The sequence below is a fragment of the Onychostoma macrolepis genome, chromosome 24 (genome assembly GCF_012432095.1).
Source record: "Onychostoma macrolepis isolate SWU-2019 chromosome 24, ASM1243209v1, whole genome shotgun sequence".
NCBI classification, from domain to species: domain Eukaryota; kingdom Metazoa; phylum Chordata; class Actinopteri; order Cypriniformes; family Cyprinidae; genus Onychostoma; species Onychostoma macrolepis.
Window position 1 is genome coordinate 15,004,040 of NC_081178.1, and position 21,882 is coordinate 15,025,921.

Consider the following 21,882-nt stretch of genomic DNA (forward strand, 5'->3'; position numbering starts at 1 on the left):
TGAAAATAATTAAACTGCCAGTAATAAAAAAGCAAAATAATACAATAGAATAAAAAAGATACAAATGAAACAAACTGTGCTCTAAGTTTTTTTTTTTTTTTAATGCAAGTGTAAAGTATTCAGTTAACAAAAAATTGAATAAACTCATGTAAAATAAAACCACATAGTCTTCACTGTAAGAATTAAACTTCCCTTGTTTCTTATTAAAGCTACAAAAGTCTTTCACTCAAGAGTAGTGAGTGATTTTGAATTTATCTTTTGTTGTTTGATTAATATTAAGCACACAGTCGCAGCAGGAATATTAGCCCGCTGTCACTTTAAAGGCCCTGATATACTTCAAACGAAGTTTGTTTTCGTTCTTCGTTTGGGGCAAAAAGAAGTTTGAAAAGGCTGAGCGACGGTATACTGTTTTCGAACAGTCCCAACACCCCCGCGCTGCTGGAGGCGGGGTGTAGATTAATTTAAACATGTGTGGCAACGCTTGCACGAATGCCCTAAACACAGCAACGGTGCAATGATGGTAGGGCTGCACAATTAATCGAATTTCTAATCGCGATTACGATTATGGATGCCACCATTACATAATCGTTCAAAGCCGCGATTACAAAAAATACATAATAAAAAAATGCCCACTTGCATTATTCTGTGTGCTTAAGAGGTGTTTGCAGCGCGGGGTTTAACAAACTCACTGGATAAAAGACATTTTGTCTAACTGATAGTCGTTGTCAAAAGTGGAACAAAATAGCGGTACTCGTTTGAACTGTGGACCTTTTATCTGCTCGCCTCAAAAGAAAACAGCGCAGCGCGAGCAGCCCTCAATTATGGTGTATCTAGGTCTTTTATTAAACTGGATAAATTATTACACGTTTTTATATTTTATGTTGTCATAATTTGACAAAAAACAGGTTTATTATTGTATGTTCTTTTGGCATTTCTTTTATTGTATACCTTTTAAATTCGCTTATTGAAAGAACAACAACAACAGCAGCAGCAGCAACATTTATTTGAAACACATGTATTTGGTACTTGCTACCTTATATCTTTACTCTTTCATTTCATTCTTTTCATGGCTTTGGAAAACTTGCATCTGATGTTTCTCTACGTCGCCTTTTGCATAACTCCGGGTCGTTGACACCAAGCATCGTTGCAAATTCTTTCTAGGAATTAAATGCTTTCTCTGAATCTTTAAAGTCTCTCAGCGAGCGATCACACAGGTGCGGATATATTTGTGGCAGCTCAGCTATTCGACACAGTGTATTTATGTTGCTAGTGACTTGGAGATGTTGTTCTCCTGCCTGACCTTTATTGAATGAGAAACGAACCGGGAAAAAAAAATTGCGCATCAAAGAAGGTGGAGCTCCAGAACACACCCACCGATTGCGTAATCGCCACGGACCAATGGTAGCTCAAAGATGTTTAGGAGCCAAAACGAACTCCTCACCAAAGTGAACTTTCTGGGGCTGTTTTGATCTGCCGAAACGAACTCAAAACGAACTTCGTTTCGGCCTGATTTTGTTCGAAATGACGAATTTAAGTTACTAAGTTTACTATTACGAATTTACTATTAAGTCCTTTAAAAATGCTTGGTTTACAATTTTTTATTAACAGCCTGAAAAGTAATTTGTTATTCACAGAAAATAATGATCAGCATTTACTTTTATTGTATAGAAAAGAGCAGCTTGGACTTAATAACTTCTTCCTGAGCTTAATAACTTCCTAAATGCTGTAAATACTGTGGCTCTGTTTGCAACTTTTAGCGTGAGGAATACAGCAGTCCAACATCTGCTACCACACCTGACCAGCGCTGGTGGAGCCAGACCAACCCTGGACAGCTCCACACTGTCATGTTTACCAAATCTCTATGTTCTTAATAAAAGTGTGGACATCAAGTTGAGCAATTCAGACAAGTCATATGTGAAGGTAAATCACTGCCCTCACTCAGCTGTGTATTAATAATGCACTCTAGTGTTTTATTGAGTAGTTGTTGGTGAAGAACCATTACTGGCATTGACATCATGTGAAAAAAATGCTGCCTTATTCTTGGAGCTGTTGAAACAAGCTTCGGTTAACGCTCTTTTGTTTTTGTTTTTTGTTTTTTTTCTACAGGTGGAGTCTGTAAATAAGTTATACAATATTCTCACGTCGGAAACGGTAGATCTAGTTTTGCGGAATTCTGCAGCTGAACAGCTGACTATTGTTCTGCAAGGTGAGGAATCCATACTTTTATTTTATGAAATAAAAATGAAATACTTATTTTATGAAATAAAATAAACATTAACTGAAGTTTTATTTCATCTAGTTGCCAATGCAACATTTCTCATTTTTGTTTAGTTTAAGTTTAAATACTAACATAATTAAAACTAAATAAACATGTTTAAAAAATGAAAATGATGAAAAATTATTAAAAATGATAACAGAAAATCAAAAAATAAAGTCTAATTTAAAAGGGTCATATGATGCGATTTCATGTTTTCCTTTGTCTTTGGAGTGTTACAAGCTGTTTGAGCAAATATAAAATCTGTAAAGTTGCAAAGATTAAAGTCTCAAACCCAAAGAGATATTCTTTATAAAAGTTAAGACTGCCACGCCCTCCTAAAATGGCTCATTCAAACACGCCCCCACATGTCTACGTCACGTCAACCTGGGAGAGTAGCCTACAATGTGAACACTATGAATGGCTGTGAGCACAATAAAGTGCTCTGATTGGCCAGCTATCCAGTGAGTTGTGATTGGCCGAATACCTCAAGCGTGTAATGGAAATGTTACGCCCTTTACCGTATTGTGATGCCGTGTCCCGGCGCGAAGAGACTAAAACAATAAGACACATTATAAACGAGGCATTTGTTGCATCCAGTGGGGACATAATTACTGGTTATACTGAGTTATACTGTCTTTTTAAAAATCGACGTGTTTCAGAAAGGCAGAGCAAAGAGGAGCAACAATATTGTACAGTATGTGGAAAATAATGTGTTTTTTGAACTTCGAACCGCGTAAACACATTGCATTACACCACATACACAAAACAATGTTCTTATTAGCAACATCATATGACCCCTTTAAAATATTAACAAAATCTGTAATGGTATATATCAATAATGCTAAATTAACACTGGTGCATCCAACCATCCGCATTATGCATTATAACTTAATGTGTGGACTGTTGTCATTTGCATCAAATTAAACATGTTGTCTTTCCTGAGTGAGCTCCGTTTTTCTCGAAACACCTCACAAACCAGTTTTAAGTGTTTTGAAGCAAGTGTTTGATCTCTGAAACATAAATTGATAAAGCAGATAACATATTTCAACGTGCTAGAAACAAAGCCAGTCTTGATTTATATTTCATTATGTTCTTTATAGATTCATCAATGCATGCTGTGCTGAAGGCCTTAGGTTTATCAGACAAGCTCATATCTTTCATCAAGGAGTGTGTCAACAACAATGTGGCGGTAAACCTCACATTCTCTTTTGTTTTGTGCGCCTTTTATCATGAATTCGGGAAACTGCTGCCTGGGCATGATGCTTCAGTTAATGGTGTCAGTCAAGAGTGAGTCAGTATTAATTCACATCTATTGCATGATCTGTGCATCCCTAGGCTGAAAGCTGCCATCTTTGTCGAGTATTCTGGCCTGCTAATGTGACTAATTAGCGAAAATTATGCACCGAAATGTCTGGCAATTATGCCATGAGCAGAATCCGATACGTCACTTTCATTTGCCATGCCTAGTTAGTGCTGTTAATGTCAATTGTGACTTTGCTTTGGCTGTTTATTTTGACTACTTGCCTTGGCTTTGAGGCTAAGTTTTTGTGGTGTTATAGTCTTACTGTGAATGTTATGACTGCGGTCGTGATTTTGTTGACTGTGTAAACACTTCTAGACTCAATCATGATGACTTGTTATGACTTTTTCCACTAGCAAGTCTTCACCAGTGGCATAACACCTTTCTAAACAACTTAGCACTTCAGTAGTTTATCGTGGATGTGGTTTTCCCAGGTTTAAAGGAGTGTGAAAGTTCTTCTGATCATTATTAAAACTTCTTTAATTATCTCACTTTATTTTATTCAGTATTTCCAAGAAGCCCAGACCTTTGCAACTCATGTCTTGTGCCTTATCTATGGGATCTATTGACACTAGAAGGTTTTAAATTCAGGTTTTTATTCATTATGTAGAGCACGGATTGCTTGTTGGAGCCCAGCATATGCATGCTGAGGAAGCTGGTGTTTGCAGACCCCTCCCTGCGTCACAGTCTGGCTCAGCAGACGTCTCTTCTCATCATGCTGCTCAGAGGTACGGCCCGCAAAACATCCCTCCTACATTAATTCGTTCAGTTTACCGTAGATAATTAGTCCCAAGCAGCAAAGTTTTGCAGGCACCTTTTGTAGCGGTTAGTTGTCTTATTATTTTACATTCTCTTGGAGTTTTTTCAGCCACTTTGGTACAATAATTGGGAAGGATCTCAATGTTCATAGTGCCAATTTTGGGACATTCTCTCAGTCCCTCTAACGCCAACAACAGTTCATAATTCAGTAGCACAGTCACTACTGTTCAGATGTTTGACGTTGGTAAGTTAAAAAAAAAAGTTTTTAAAGAAGTCTCTTAAGCTCACCAAGGCTGCATTTGTTTGATCAATATTTGAATATATTTTAAAATGTAATTTATTATTTTAATGGCAAAAAATGATTTTGCAGCAGCCATTACTCCAGCCTACAGTGTCACATGGTCCTTTAGAAATCATTCTAATGTGCTGATTTAATGCTCAAGAAACATTTATTATTAGTAGCATTGAAAATGGTTGTGGCGCTTAATTTTTTTGTGGAAACTGTAATTAACATTAAAAATCGTGAGTAACATTATAAATATTTTTGTCACTTCTGATAAATTTTAAAGCATACTTGTTGATAAAAACAAATAAAAATACTGATCCCATACTTTTTTACATAATAACTTACTAATATTTATTGGATCATGCTGATTTTTATTTTATTTTATATTTATTTTTTATTTTTTCCCCATTTTTTGGAACTTCAACATTTCAGCATTGGAGCTTTAAACATCTTCAGTTAACCAAATACATTGTGCTCAACACATCGACACATTTGATGGCATAGATAACTTAAACAGGAAGTGAGAACGTGTTTAATTCATTTTCTTATTAAACTGATACTTGGTAGATGTCATTGCCGTTATATCTTACTGGTGACAGTGTTGCCTACTAATCAAAATGTCATTAAAATAGCGGAAACTGGCATAATTTTGGAAAATAAAGTCATGATTTTTCTCTCTATATGTTTATGACGGCTTGATATCTGCATGATGTCTGCAATATTTTACAATATTAGCTTAGACCACCTGCACATCAAAACTCATACATGTGAGTAATTGGATATTTGAATTTCATAACCATTTCAACGCATGCAAACAACTCAGTGGCAATTTTTGAAACAAAACTTAATTCCCACCATGCCCTAAGGGTTTAAGCAAAGTTTGAAGTCAGCAATAAGTTTCCTCAAATGTTTTGAGTATTCAAATTTTATCGGGTTTTACAGTGGTGTGTTTGCCCACTTAAAGGGATAGCTCACCCAAAAATGAAAATTACCCCATGATTTACTCACTCTAAAGCCATCCTAGGTGTATATTACTTTATTCTTTCAGATGAACAATCAGAGTTATATACTTTTGACTTTTTTATGATGGATGTTAAATTTATTTTTGGCTTCAAATTCACTACCCCCATTCACTGCCATTATAAATCTTGGAAGAGCCAGGACATTTTTTTAATATAACTCCGATTGTATTCGTCTGAAAGAAGAAGGTAATGTACACTTGGGATGGCTTGAGGGTGAGTAAATCATGGTGTAATTTTCATTTTTGGGTGAACCATCCTTTTAATTGCTGCTTGTAATTGCACACTTTGTTTATTTTTATATTTACTGCTGAAAATGCAGAGCTATTGACACACTCCTTCCAGTTCTCTAGAACATTGCACAAATGGCAAATGTAATTTTTATGCATGCCCCACATGTCCAGACATTTATAAGCATTTCCAAGTGAAGAGCTCCCCTGTATGCTGTTTGTGAATGTTTGTGATCGCCTAGAGTATGGTGATGTAAAATTAGTTTTTCTGGCTCAAGCCCTTTTTGTTTTGTTTTACTTTAACATCTATTATTGATGAGTTGTGTTGCTTTCCCTGTTATAGTTTTGTTTTCATGTGTTATTTTACCTTGCTCTCAGGATGTAGCCCTTCAAGCTACACAGTTAACCATTTTTAATGTGTATATATACTGTACAATTACTGCTTTGACACCTTTGTACATTTAAATGATTGCTCTCCTAGTAATTTGACTTCTTTTGTTGCATCTTTTTAAGCTTCTCTGTTGATAAAGGAGAAGCAGGGTGATGTGAGCGAGGCTGCCGCATTGATGTCCATTCTGCTGTTTGATGAAATAGCAAGAATGGATGTTTGGTATGTTTTCTTTGTTGTACGATCTATGTGTCTGTATGTAAAATATCTGCAGCCAGTTGCATTCAACCCTGTCAGTTAACAAAACCCTAATTGATGACATTCTTATTAATATGAATGTGTTTTCTTTAGCGTAAAAGAATAGTTTACCCAAAAATTAAAAATTTACTGAAAATGTACTCAACCTAAGGCCATCCAAGATGTAGATGAGGTTGCTTCTTTATCGGAACAGATTTGGAGAAATTTATCATTACATCACTTGCACACCAATGGATCTTCTGCAGTGAATGGGTGCCATCAGAATGAGAGTTCTCAAACAGCTGATTAAAACAACACAATAATTCACAAGTAACACGCATGACTCCAGTCCATCAATTACTGTCTTGTGAAGTGAAAAGCTGTATGTTTGCAAAAAAACATTCCATCATTAAGGTGTTTTAACTTTAAACTGTCTCTTCTTTCATCCATAATCCAAATCTGACATATTTGTTTAGTACTGTTTTAGACTGTTTTCACTTGTAAACGGTGCTTGATCTGTGCATATTTCTCTCCTGAATGAAAGTCTGATGAAATGACTTTTTCACTAGAGAGGACTAGTATGTTAGCAGGAAGCAACAGTTTGAAGTTAAAGGAATCATATGATGCAATTTCATGTTTTCCTTTCTCTTTGGAGTGTTACAAGCTGTTTGCGCATATATAAGATCCCTGAAGTTGCGAAGACTAAAGTCTCAAAACCAAAGTGATATTCTTTATAAAAGTTCAAACTTGACCACGCCCACCTAAAATGGCTCATTCAAACACGCCCCCACATGTCTACGTCACGGTGTGGGGAGATTTGCAAAACACTGCCCAAATGTATATGCAAGAAAGGGGGCATGATTTTTATTCTCGCTGTAGTATTGTTGCTGCCGCCGGCGCCATGTCCTGGAGAAGCTGTGTTTCATTGTGAAAGCGAAACTACTTTGTTTGGGCTTCCAAAAGAGGACACAACTAGAAAACAGTGGTTAAGTTGTATTTACAACACTGTTCCAGAACAGTTCAACCCAAATATTAGAGTGTGTGCAGCGCATTTTAACGGAGGACTATTTCCTGAACCAGGGAGTAGCCTGCCAGCTGTGCTCAAAGGCTATTTCTATAAAGTGGGGAAATTCCAACTTTGCAAGGACAGTCTGGCGCTTCTGACTCACAGCCTGTAAGTAAGTTTTCTTATTTAAAAAGTTTGCCACTGACTATTCAAACGCGGGTTTTGAGCTGTGTAAAGTAGTGCTTGTTATTTGTCGTTTCTCCGATCACAAATGCAGACATGGTAATGTTTACGCAGCGCAATGCGTAAAAAGACCGTATGAGTCATTTTAATCAGCAATTATGTCCCCACTGGATGCAACAAATGCCTCGTTTATAATGGGTTTTATTGTTTTTGTGTCATCGCGCCGGGACACAGCATCACAATACAGTAAGGGGCGTAACCATTCCGTCTTACGCTTGAGGTATTCAGACAATCACAATGCACTGGATAGCTGGCCAATCAGAGCATGCCTCGCTTCTCAGAACAATGAGCTTTGTAAAAATCGGCACATTTCAGAAAGGCGGTGCATAGAGGAGCAACAATAATGTACAGTATGTTGAAAATAATGTTTTTTTAACTTTAAACTGCATAAACACATTCCATTACACCAAATACACAAAATAATATTCTTATTAGCAATGTCATATGACCCCTTTAAAAATGTCTTCATGGATTTGTTACAAGCATGCAGCGTTTCACTTCACAAGACAATGTGATGTTTTTATCAGCTGTTTGGTCTCTCATTCTGACGGCACCCATTAACTGCAGAAGATCCATTGGTCTGCAAGTAATGTAATGCTAAATTTTCCAAAATCTTAGATGGCCTGAGAGTGAGTAAATGTAAGGAAATGTTCATTTTTGGTGAACTGGTCCCTCAAGTGGAATGGATACCTCACCCAAAAATTTAATTAAGTGGGGTCCATTGTTGTTTTGGACTCTAATGACTTTCATTGTATAAACAGAAATGCATAAAAACCAGAATGCTTTGGCTCACGCTACATTTCAACATCTTTGTTTCCTGATCAGGACTGATAAAGCTGGCTCAGACACAGGCCTGTCTTCCTTCTCACTGCCTGCTGCCATTATACGGAGGTAAATCACATCCATTACGACACTCTAGCTGTGCATTAAAAGAAATGGCCATTTAATTTCCCTATAACCTTACTTTCAGAGGTGTCATGGGTAAATTAAATGGTGATTTAACTATTATTCGACAGATTAATTGTATATTAAATGTGTTATCTCATAATTTCTCACAGGTATAATCTGCCGTTTCAAGCTCCTTCACACCATTCAGTGAGTCCCTACTGTTCAGTTCTTCCTCCATACTCAGATTTGCTGAGTCTGAAACCTGCCTCGGAAGCACTGCAGATCACCTGGAACACAGCATGGCATTCTGGGATTGATGGACTGCTAGAGCATCTGAGGGGTTTTAGGAGTGATGTACCTGAGTAAGTTGGATTTGGGTTTTCAAGGATTTTAAAAATGTAATTTAATTTGTAACACTTTACAATAAGGTTCCATTTGTTCATATTAGGTAAATGCATGAACTAAGAATGAACAATACTTCTATGGCATATATTAATATGTCAGTGGTAATTTCAACATTTACTTGTACATTTTTTAAATTAAAAGTTGCATTTGCAAACATTAATTAATGCAATGTAGACTAATGTGAACAAACAGTGAATACAAGCAGTTTATATTTTACATTTATATTTTACTTACTAACATTAACAAAGACCAATAAATAATTTAAAATATATTGTTAGCTTATGCATGTACAAATGTTAACAAATCAACCTAATAAGTGAATTTTGAAAAACTTTTTTTTTTTTTTAAGCTCTAAAATTTTATTGAGCATTAGATGTTTTGGGTAGTAAATCTAGATCATCTTAAGAGTTAAGATAGATCACTTTCATTGTTGAACTGTTCAGAAACTTTAGCAGTGTACAATTTATGTTTTAGGCTAAATGTCATTTTAATACGCAGCAGCTGTTGTTTTGTTGCTAAGATTAAAATGATTACAGATCTGCTGGCAGTAAACCTGTCTGGCCTCCTTAAAGAAATAAATGAAAAAATTAAAATTCTGTCATTATTTACTGTCATCCCAAACCTGTACGATGTTATTTATCTGTGGAAGGAAACTTTTATTTATTTATTTATTTTGAAGAATCTTTTTGTAACACTTGCAATATATCAACAGCTCATGGTAACTGTTTGAAAACTGTGTAAAACCTTTAAAAAGAAGAAGAAAAAAAAAAAAGCTATGATCTTCTGAAGCCATATGACAGCTTTGTTCGAAGAATCAGACAAATGTGTTTATTCCTTTATAATCATCACCAAAGGTCGTATCTAACACACGTTTGCATCCAGAAATGAAAAACATTTACTTTCTGAATTCTGGAGTTCTGAATGGCTTAATGTTTTCTCGCTATGTTTTACTTCGAAGGTTTCATGGTGAACTGGTGCTGTCCGAATCTCAGGCAGTGGTCTTAAGAATAAGCAACTTAAGGTCCGGGTTACAGGACTGTGTTCACGCGGTACGGGACGCGAGCTCCCACAGCATCGTGACCTTTGCCATGACCAGGATGCACCTGTACCTCCTCGCAGACCGCCTTGCACTCAAATCCACTGCCCAGAGCAGCAAGAACATCCTGCAAACCCTGAGCTGGCACAATGCTGTAGAGAGGTAAGCTCTGTGTGTGATCTATTGATTTGTTTTCCTGTATCTCCAGATTTGTGATTTGTGATCACCAGGCATGACTTTGCATGAGCTTGATGAAGTGCGCCAGCATATCACAGTGCTAAACAATGAATGAGCTGACACATTCAGACACGAAGCGGAACAATGTTTTATCTTTGGCAAAATAGAGCTTAGAAATGACACTGGTGCTACAACTAAATATACTGTTCAAAAGTTTAAGCTCAGATATTTTTATTTTTTCTGAATGAAATTCACTCAAAGATGCGTTAAATTGATCAAAAGTGACAGTAAAGACATTTATAATGTTACAGAAGACTTCTCTTTTAAATAAATGCTGTTATTTTTAACTTTTTTGAAAAATGTATCATGGTTTCCGCACAACTGATAATAATATTTTATGTTTCTTGAGCACCAAAACTCCTTTTGAAGGATCATGACATGTGACACTGAAGACTGGAGTAAAGGCAGCTGAAAATTAAGCTTTGCCATCACAGGAATAAATTACATTTTAAATATATTCAAATAGAAAACAGTTCTTTTAAACTGTAATGATTTTTCACAATATTACTGTTTTAATGCCTTTTTGATCATATAAAATTTAATATAAAAAATAGTGCTGTCAAACGATTAATTGCAATTAATCGCATCCAAAATAAAAGTTTTTGTTTACATAATATATGCATGTGTACTGTTTATTTATGTATATATAAATACACACAAACAGTATATATTTTGAAAATATTTACATGTACATTTATTTATTTATTTATTTATATATATATATAATATTTAATATATGAACACAGTACACACTCATTTATTATCTAAACAAAAACTTTTATTTTGGATGCGATTAATCGTTTGACAGCACTAATAAAAAATCTTAGTAGTATAATGGTAGTATAAAAGAATGCAGTGCAATAAATTGTGCATGTGTTTAACCAGAGAATGCACACAGTTTAAAGTATTTTGTAATAACCATATATCAAATTGTATAAAAATAATATACAATTACAAAATATTTTACACCCTTGTAAGGCCCTTTGAACATTGAGAAATATATAGAAAATGATGCAAATTGTAGCAATATATCACAATATAACTGTTTTAATGTATTTTAATCAAATAAATACAGCCTTGGTAGGAGACTTCTCTCAAAAACATTAAAAGTCTTACCAACCCCAAACATTCGAATAATAAAACTAAATTATTTTTATTAATCTGACAGATTTCTGATGGTACGTCCAGCCTGCCGTCAAGATGAGAGGCTGTTGGTGGACATTGTGTCATTCCTCAACACCTTCTTCAAACAGAATCAGTCTGAACTGGACCACCAGGACCTAAAATGGCTCTTAGAATTACTCCTAAACCAGGTATTCCTTAATAATCTATAGCTGTCTCGAATCTGTTATGGATGAGTGCCTGCATTTCTCCGAGATTACTTTGGAGACCTCGTAAAACAATAAAGAGACTTATTGTACCTTGGTAATTAAATTAGTTTGCCCTCCTGCCTCAGATGAACACAGTGTGGTGTATTTATTAAGAAGAGCTGAAATAAATCACACTGCGGAGCAATACAAATACATTAATATCGTATTAACGCTTGTAACGGAGAGCCGTTCATCAGCTGTCAGTGTTTTTGTTTCTCACACTGGGGATGAATGGCTTTATTTCTTAAAAGTCTCTTCCTGCCTTAACTCACATTAATGTGTATGTATGCAAACAAACCTGCCTTGACGCCCGACAGAGAACGCTGGGTTTGATGAAACGCCTGGTGGGGGAGGTGGTGAAATGCAGAGAGCATCCACAGTCGCTGGAGTGTTTCTCAAACATCTGTGCTGTCTAAATGAAACACAGGCACTACAGTGCTTTTTTTTTTTTTTAATGGTGCCTGCTAAAGCAAGCACATGCTTGTTAATATTCTTTTGCACCAAATTTTAAAATGCAACCCATCCTGCATCATTAGAGCTTCGGACATGAATGATTGCTCAAATCGCGTGGCTTAATGAGGAGGAGTACACTATTTACTTTTCGAAAAATCCCATAGACTTACATTAAAAGAGGGCCACCAAAATATCTAGGTAGCAGAATATCAAAGAGAACTGGAGATGGGCTAAAAAGCAACTACCCATCTTAACAACCACTCAAAAAACACACAGAACACCCTAGCAACTGTCTGGTAATGCCTTAGCAACCACTCCCAACAGCCTAGCAAATGAATACCAATGCACAAGGAACCTTTCAGAACACCCTAGAAACCACTTTGTTTCCATAAAATACCAAAACACCCAAGCAACCATCTCAGCTTAGCAACTGTCAAACATTTTCTGAGTGACCACCCTAGCGACCAACCAGAACCACCTAATAACCACACATAACACTTTTGCACCTGCCTAACAACCATTTAAAACACCCTAGCAACCACTTCACAACAAACTAGAGCACTGTAATAAACCTCCTAACAACCTTACAGAACATCGTACAGTAGTAATTTGGCTAACAACTACACCTAAAACTATTAAAATCATTTTTGTTAATTGAAATAAAATAAAGCTGAGATAAAAATATTAGATGTAAAACTTGAAGAAACTTGAAATGTTGCTTTGGCAACTAATTAAAATCATTTTAAGTTGAATTACAGAAACTGAAATTAAAATAAATTAAAGCTAAATAGAAATATTAAATAATAAACTGACAAAAAAAGAAAATACTCATTACACATAAAGATAACTTTTAAAATAAACACTGATTCAGAAAAATGTAAATACACAACACAGTATTTCTGAAAAAAAATAAAAAAGTTTTTCTATCAAATCCATTAGAACTCACTTAGAGTTTAGTATAATTTTGCCAGAAAATTCTTTAGAATTGTTATCATATGTTAATGTTAAAAATCTTGTGTAATATAACTTGTTTGTATTGTATTGTAAGATGCTGACATGACATTAAATAAAAAAAATTAAAAAAAACGAATTTGCTTTAAAAATACAGCTACATGAGAGAGAGAAAAAGTTTCATAGGACCTTGAAAATGTAACTTTTGTTAAAACTTTTAATAAATTGCTGTTAAATTAAGTTTCATGATTTCTTCAGAAAGTGTAAAAATCTACTTAGTACATGTTGTGTAAATTTGTTTCTAAATAAATATGCAGGATTTTGATTTCTAGTGATGCTGACTGAGGAATTTGTAATAAAGTTACGGTATTTAGTGTCAATCCTATGGCAGATGAGGATGAGATTTATGTCATCAAATTGTGTTCAGCCGAATCTGGAGGTATCCCAGAGCCGTAATTGACAGATCGCATTGTTAAGTACCTGTGTGTTTGTGTGTGTAGGAGTCACACACCCTGCTGAACTTGTTGCTGAGTGGTGAAGCGCAGACCCATACACGGATCCAGTCACAGGGGGAAGCGGACAAGCTCCAGGCCCACCTCAGTCACCGGCTACAGAGAGAACTGACAGGGCTCTTCAACACTCTGCTGCTTCGAATGACACACACTTCTGACAGGTAACACACACACACACAGCGGTGGGTGACACAAACGCAAGATAATGACTCACAAATTGAATGAGTCACTCTCACACACACAAAATGACTCACTTGACTCATTTAGCGGCAGACTCACACTTACTGACTCACTCATATTCTTTAATACATGCAGTGAGCCATCGGTTTGCTCTATCTATAGCACAGACCCACACACACTGTGGCACCTGAGTCCTGTTTGAAGACTATAAAAAATTTATTTCTCACCATTTCTCTTGACTAATTGTTAGGCCATAATATGCTAAAATTCAAAAGTTTGGAGTTGGTAAGATTTTTTTAAATGTTATTGAAAGAAAATGTTTTTTGCTTAAGTCTCTTAAGCGGAGTAAAAAGTTGTGTTGTGTAATGTTGTGAAATATTATTAATATATTGATATATTTTAACAATGTGATTTATTCCTGTGATGCAAAGCTACATTTTCAGCAACCGTTACTCCAGTCTTCAGTGTCACATGATCCTTCAGTAATCATTCTAATATGCTGATCTGTTGCTCAAAAATATTATCAGGGTTGACAACAGCTGCTTAATATTTTTGTGGAACCTTTTTTTAGGATTCTTAAATCCTTTTAAAATTTCAATTAATTAATTTTAAACCTTTTGTAACATTATAAATGTATTTATTGTCTGTTTTGATCAATTTAATACATACTTGCTGAATAATAATCCTGCTGACACCAAACTTCAAATGGTAGGCCTATTTACCAGGGTATTCCAGTTATTGTAGCTAATATTGAGGCCCAACTCCTTCTGCACAAAACATTCCACAAACCATGACACTTCCTCCTCCACCTTTCACTAACTTTAACTAACACTAACTAACTTTACACACTTTGGGTTCAGTCTTTCCCTAATTTGACATGGAACATAATCTTTCCCATCATACCCAATTAAATTAAACTTGTTTTCATCACTAAAGTGAACTCTCTCCACACAACATGCTCCTCAGCAAAGGTGAGCTTAGCCTTTTGATTCTTTCTGCTGATGAGAGGCTTCAACATTGCAGAGGGCACTTTCAGTCCGACTTCTCTTAAACATGCCGAGACAGATCATTACCCTGTTCAGCACTGAACTGGCAAGCAATTCCAGCTGCAGTGTTGAACCGATTCCCTATTGAGCAGGGCTTGAAAACGAAAAAAGAAAAATTCAATCAGTTCACTCAGAGCAGAATCGATATTTTAACGTTTCTGTTCCTGTGTTCCTCTGTATTATTACTGTTCCGAAACCGGTTCGAGTAGAAGAAATGCCAGTAAAAACGTGTAAAAACGTTATTTTTTAAAAACAATTTTCTTTGCCTGTAGTATTAGTAGTAGTAGTAGTAGTAATAATAATAACAATAAAGTACAGTATTTTCTTTACTCAAAAAGAACAAAAACAAGGAAGAGATCTGGCATCTTAACCCGCTGTGCTTAGTCATAACCAATACAGCATCATCTTTTCTAGACTTTGGCCAAATAGGCTACTAAACAAAAGAAAAAATCTACACATTAAAGTATTTTTAAAGATATTTAAAAATGTTTGCTGCATTGTTAAAAAAAACACTACTTGTATAAGATTGCGTTTTGAGTGTGAAAAAAAAAAAAAACAAGTCGCGTATAGAATCACGTCGCATTTTATTATTACATTCAGAAATAATGTAAATGCCGGTAAAGCAAAATTTTCAAACATTAACACAGTTATTAGTTTCTCTCCACAACAAATATTCTAAAATTAAGGCTATGCGTTTAGGCTATAAAAACGTCAATACAAAAACTAATTAATTTAAGGTGAAACTGATGCCTACCTCTCTCATTCGGCACGAATCCAAATGTTTATATATCCGCGACCTATCTGGATGCTAAAATATTTATTATAGGCTAGGCTTTGTACTTTCATCGACGTAAATCATCATCCTTCACATCGGCTATATCAGCATAGTGAGGCATGCCGGTGGTCACACTGAACGCAACAGATTGTACAATGGAGCAGTGTAACTTTTTATTTGTTTCTTTGACTGTATTTTATTTTGATAATGAACAGGCTGCAATGTCGCAAAAATATGTTTTGTCTGTGACCGCGTGAGGAGCCGGTGTTGTGTGGGCCGAAATTATGCATCCCCTCGTTGAAATAGCTGATTGCCTAATCCCAACCCCACCCCTAATCCTGACCCCTCCCCCACACCTACTCCTAAACCTACCAATACTAGGGGATGCATAATCTGGCAGGGTGCAGAATTCGGCACGACACCGGCGCGATGGTCATACCAACGCTGGTTGGTTATACAGATAGAAGCAAGACATCATTCAAAACTGTCAAGCTTTTGCAAAATAAATAAATCTGTAAGATAAATAAAACAGTAAAGCTTTTGCAAAATAAAGAAATCTACTTTCTGCCGTCTCATTTTCCTTTTCGAGAACTTTGGAACATGTCACAATGAACCGTAACTCACACATTTTTTTTCTTTCGTTTTGTTAATCTGCCAATGATTTAAGTGAAATATATTTTGTGTATGTGCCTCAGAGATGGGCACTCGAGTTAGTGACTCGTACTCGAATCGAATTTTATAGACTTCAGACTTGACTCAAGGAAAAGGACTCATGAAAATTTTAAAAGCAACACGAGTCTTTTATCCTCAAATGCTTATTATAACAGATTTTTTTATACATAATATAACTGATATTCAAAAGGTGGACTGCATCTGCACCCCGGCATCTATCCGGACCGTGAGCCGTAACAGCAGCACCATTTTACATGAGTCAAAACAGCAGAGCGGATCACATAACAAGCGCTCGGGGTTGTTTATAGTAAATATAAGTAAAACTTGTGGTATTGATACGCAAAAATTGACTTTGGTGTATATGTTACACGATGGGTGGGATTAGGGTTGTGTGGTAGATGCGTATCATATCTACACGAAAACTAAGTATCATATGCACACCAACAAATTTAGTATCATATGCACACGAAAACTGTGTTTTATATGCACGCCAAACACGTTCGTATCATACATGTGTGAGGATATATCATATATATATATACGCCAAAGTCCATTTTTGCACATCAATACCATGAGTTTTCGTTTTTTATTTGGCGTACTATTTAACATGGAGAGCAGCAAAATTATAGATTAATTTCACTAAAACACAGCTGAAAATCCTGCAGATGTAGTTATTTTTCTTACTATCTATCAGATGTGATTTAGAATTATTAATCTGTAGGCTAAGAACATTTCAAAAGAATCATGTAACCTAATTATAATTGGGAAAATTGTTGTTAGATGGCTAGGATAGAACTTAAACTTTGAAACTGCTAGTTATCTAGCTTTTTTCCTCAAGATGAGAACGTTTTGATTATTGTAGCTACATTGTTTTTAATAGATAATGCTTTTGAGTAAAATATTAAAATCGTGTAAATTTCAGGAGCAAAACATAGAAAAAAAAGTATTTTATTCAGTCACATGGCCTTGCATGGATCTAAATGTAAAAACACAATACATGTAAAAAAGTTTTATTTTATTTTATTATTATTATTTATTTTTTTGTCCAGACCTCTGCTTGGAAAATAAAGAGGCCGTGCCTCTTGGAACTTTAATTGAATACCCCTGTTCTATATCATAAAGAAATACTTTATTTGTATGGTTTTGTAATATCCGTGTCACATATTTCCTTATGTGTCATGGTAGATTGGACTCTTATTATAAAATTTGATTATAGAAAAACTGTTTCGAACATGGTAATGGATTAAAACATAACAGGCTGGATGTACATTAAACTTACATCTTTAAACATCTTCTATAGCCTATAAAACAGCTTTGTAAATAGGAAGATTTCAGTGCATGAGGATTATGAATGGGATTTTTTACAGAGTCATTAAATGACTCGTGACCAAAGACGAGACTTGACTCAGACTCCCAAGTTAAAGACCTATAGTTTTATTGTTTTCTCAGTTCACAGAAGCGCTGCAGGTGCATGTGATCTGTTCAATCATCTTACACTATCCTCAGATAAACTCTAACGCCGGGTGCGTTGCCATGGCGACTTACCTATGATGAGTTCACAGCTGAGCGGGCATTTCACTCGTTGGATGCGTCAGTTTCACATTTGCATAGGCCGTACTACTTGAATTACTGATTGGTTGACAGCAAAGCCAAATATTAAATGGAATGATAAAATAACATTATTAACCGGTTAATGGCCATTTCAAATTTTCGATTCTGTTCGGAACTATAAAATTTGATTTAGTTTCTGTTTCTGGTTCCGTTCCTGTCAGAATTTCGCTCGTTTCCAGTTTTCGTGTTCGTTCCTTGAACCGGTTCAGAGCCCTGCTTGAGAGTCTCTGCATTATCATGTCCTCTCGTGCATTTGTCTTTTGTGGACAACCAGCCTTTTTGGGGGACTTGAATGAGTTCCATACAATACAATAACTTTTCAATTTCAACAATAACTGTTCTTTTTCAAAAATCTCATTTAAGTTTTTTATACTGTGCTTTAGAATACATTTAATTTATGAAAGATGCTTTTAAAAACTGCCCTTCCACTCCTGTTAGGATAAGTTCAAATGGGACTGAGCAGTGACCTTGAAATTTGGAAAATTGTAAGTTATTCTTTAATATTGATCTCCACTGTATGTGTATATACAGTATAATTAAAATTAAAGATTAAAAGCTATGATTAAAGATTAAAAGCTTCAACAGTCAAACCTGATCCTGAATACTTTGCCGCACACTGCATTTCTTGTGCTTGACACTTTCCTGTGTTAAATCAGGCTCTCGCATTTAAAATATGTGGATTCAGTAGCGAACGCAGTGTTACCTGCAACCTCTGTCCCACAGGCTTTACAGTGAACGCAATGCATTGAGCCTTTTTCATAGCAAAGCCACTCTTTCAGCCACTTTCTTCGAAAACTCTAAGCCTTTTTTTCCGCTGATGGATCCACATTCACATGATCTCCATCACCAACTCCAGGTGTTATATTACCTGTAATTTTAGACGGCTTAAAAAAGAAATATGTGTTCTTTTCATCTTCTCTCTTCAACACTTTTTATTTTGCGTGCTAGTTAGCTCCCTGTCAAATAACAGTGGAGCACAGTGAAAGGGAGTGACAATATTAACCAATCTGGAAAATCTGCATTAAAGCTAAGAATGTACAGATGAAATTTTACTGAAGCAGCTCACAGCGGGCATATACTGTGCAGTAATTAGTCATTGTTTTGTAGAGAAGTGATACGGGTTGCACCTCAACAATTGTTTGCATTTGCAAAAATGCTCCCAAATATATATTTTATCACACAGATTAAATTCCAGGAGCATATGCGACCAAATGGTCTCAAATTAAAACCGTGTAAATATCTTTCATTGAAAAAGTTATGCAGTACATGCCAGTAAAAGATTATGTGGTAAACCTCAAACCTGTGTTACCCATATGCACACCACAGTTCAATGTGGTCGAAACATGTGCGCTAACCCATGTGCGCTTCGCGGCCCCAAGAAGCTTCTAAGATTTTTTTGAGTAAAAGAATGATATCATTCTTTGATCTGAGTCTTTTTTTCTAACAGAATGATTGGTTTGGAGACCGCTGTGCATTTTAATTAAATCTTCAAGTGTATTCAAGAGCCGTAGCTGCTATTGAGCTTAGTGCGCACCTGTGGTTAGTGAGGGTGCGAAAACACTGTCACATCTGTTTGCTCCCCAAAACACACTCATTGAAACCATTTAGTCCGACAAGGCAGATTTGTTATTCCAAAAACACTCCTCCTTTTCTCTCTGCCGTACATGCATGAAATGTTTTACTATCCTCATTAGGAGTCGTCTCCTTCTACCTGCCATCTGGGGGGAAATACAAATCTAATGACGCTTTTGATTTAATTTTGTTATTTATGGAATAACTCTTCTGAAAACTCCTTGAGGATCCGTAAATTGGAAACACCCACTGTTTGTTGTTGATGTATCAAGGCCCTGTAATGCAAATCTGATCTACTAAGACATTTCCCTGCATACATTTTCAGTTTATGAGCAGCAATCTAACAGGTATCATTTGTTTGGGGTGCTTGTTATGGCGCTTCTATATTATAATTGTTTGTAATCCATAATAGAAGAAAAGTATTTTGGAAAAACAGCATGAACGTGTTCCTTAGCAAAAAACACATGGATGGAGTGGTTTGATGCTGCAAGAAGAATAGAAAGCATAAATAATTTGAATAAATTAAAATTTAGCAAATAGATTACATTAAATTCACACGATCAGGAATTTTTACTTTCAAATCTGTAACGTTTTGTTACCAGCCCTTGTCTTGAAGTACTTGGTCAAAACAAACACTACAACAACAACATCAAAAAAAAACTACAATAAAATAAAATAAACACATGATCCTTCAGAAAATCATTTTAATATGATGATTTGGTGCTCAAAAAAACACTTTTTTTATTTTTATTATCAATGTCAAGTTGTGCTGCTATTTCTGCAGAAACCATGGTACATTTTGTTATTCGAGATTCTTTGAAATGAACATTTATTTAAAGTAGAAATCTTTTGTAACGTTATAAATGTCTTTACTGTCATCTTTGATCATTTTAAATAGTCCTTGCTAAGTTTAAGTACTACTGTATCTTATTGACCCCATACTTTTGAAGAGTATTGTATATACTGCTTCATACTAAGGTGAAGATCCCGATTATGATGACTCTGTTTCTCACTCATTTGCATTTGTCATCTTTTTTTAAAGGATGTGTGAGGTTCTGTCTGGGCCGTTTGCCTCTGAACTGTCTCTGCGCCTGCTACAGTGCCTGCGCTTGTCCGACGCTCCATGCTTCTATGGCCTGCCATCTCTAGAGCGCACTCTCAGGACCATGGCCCATGTGACCGCCCTGCCCGGCTGGAGCACACACACCCCCAGCATGGAGCCAAACACACTCGGCCTCAAGTACCTCAGTGGCCTCTTGGAAGTATGCATACGCACATGTGCTCAAGTGCCTTGGTTACACACTAGAATATATTTTGCACAGATTATATACACTTTCTGTTGCTCTCATCCAGACAGAACACATTAAACGCACACTCACATTCAGGGTCCAAGATGTTCCCAAACACTTAAGCATGAATCACTTCATACTGACCAACCTGTGTCTCAGCTGCATCTCATTTCGCATTATTAATTTATTTTTCTCCAGACTGCTAATTATGATATTGTTCCTTTTTGACTGCTCTTCCCAGGTCATCTCTTCATTCTACGTAGATTTGGGAGGAAACTCGATGTCCTTCATGGGCAAAGGAGTGACAAAAAATGCAGTTATCTGCCTGCTTCATCTGTCACATGAGATGATGAAGGAAAGTAAAAATGAGGTCAGAAATGCCATTGCAATTGACACTGATATCACAAGGCTTTGAATTTGACACTAGGGGGTGCTAAAACTTCTTTTAATCAATTTAGTGAACATGATGTTGGCCGATTATATCGGTTTGTCACTAGAAATCTGTATAATATTAAGTTGAATGGTTATTAGTACAGCAGTACTCCATATTTAGAGTGTTTGTGTGTTCTTCAAGGACTGTATATCCTTGTGGTCTCTGGGCCGTGAGCAAAGTTCTGATGGGCAGAGTGCCGCCCAGCTTGGCTTGGCCTGGTTAATTCCCCTGTGGGTGGACCGAGACCCTGAGGTGAGACCTTCATGTAGAATGCACATTATGGCTATACAGTAGGTAATTAACATAAAGTGCTGTTTTGAATACTTTTTGGAAGCTTGCATGTCCTTTGGAGTGACATGCTAATGTTAATCTAGAACTGTTTTAAATAGCCTTTGCTAATTATTTTATAATTATTATGAATTCAGTTTGCTGTAACCATGATAATTGGAGTTTTTTGGGCCAATTAAATATTGATGGCGAAAGTCGATTACTGTAAAAATTGTGAAAAACAAATGAATGGTGAATATTTGACAGTGTTTTGGTATAATAAATAGTTTGATATAAATTTTACATGAATATTTTGAATTTGCCTTTAGTTTTGTATTTTCAGTTTTAATTTTAGTTTAGGCTTTAGTCATTTATAATAAAGTTTTTGTAATTTGAATTAGTTTATTTTTGAATATTATAATATTAATTACATTTTAAGTATTAAGATTAATTAATTAAA

At 35.7% G+C, this 21,882-nt stretch overlaps 1 protein-coding gene across 1 annotated transcript in view; it reads left to right on the forward strand.

Annotated features, from left to right (window-relative positions):
- rttn (rotatin) overlaps window positions 1-21,882 on the forward strand; it is a 78,032-nt gene that overhangs the window by 25,468 nt on the left and 30,682 nt on the right. Inside the window, exons 18-30 of the mRNA XM_058765158.1 lie at window positions 1,758-1,920; window positions 2,107-2,206; window positions 3,358-3,446; window positions 4,168-4,285; window positions 6,365-6,461; window positions 8,551-8,616; window positions 8,784-8,975; window positions 9,977-10,216; window positions 11,460-11,604; window positions 13,566-13,738; window positions 20,476-20,695; window positions 20,964-21,092; window positions 21,297-21,407. Of these exons, the coding sequence (XP_058621141.1) occupies window positions 1,758-1,920; window positions 2,107-2,206; window positions 3,358-3,446; window positions 4,168-4,285; window positions 6,365-6,461; window positions 8,551-8,616; window positions 8,784-8,975; window positions 9,977-10,216; window positions 11,460-11,604; window positions 13,566-13,738; window positions 20,476-20,695; window positions 20,964-21,092; window positions 21,297-21,407 (1,843 nt within the window). The remainder of the gene's footprint in view (window positions 1-1,757; window positions 1,921-2,106; window positions 2,207-3,357; window positions 3,447-4,167; window positions 4,286-6,364; window positions 6,462-8,550; window positions 8,617-8,783; window positions 8,976-9,976; window positions 10,217-11,459; window positions 11,605-13,565; window positions 13,739-20,475; window positions 20,696-20,963; window positions 21,093-21,296; window positions 21,408-21,882) is intronic.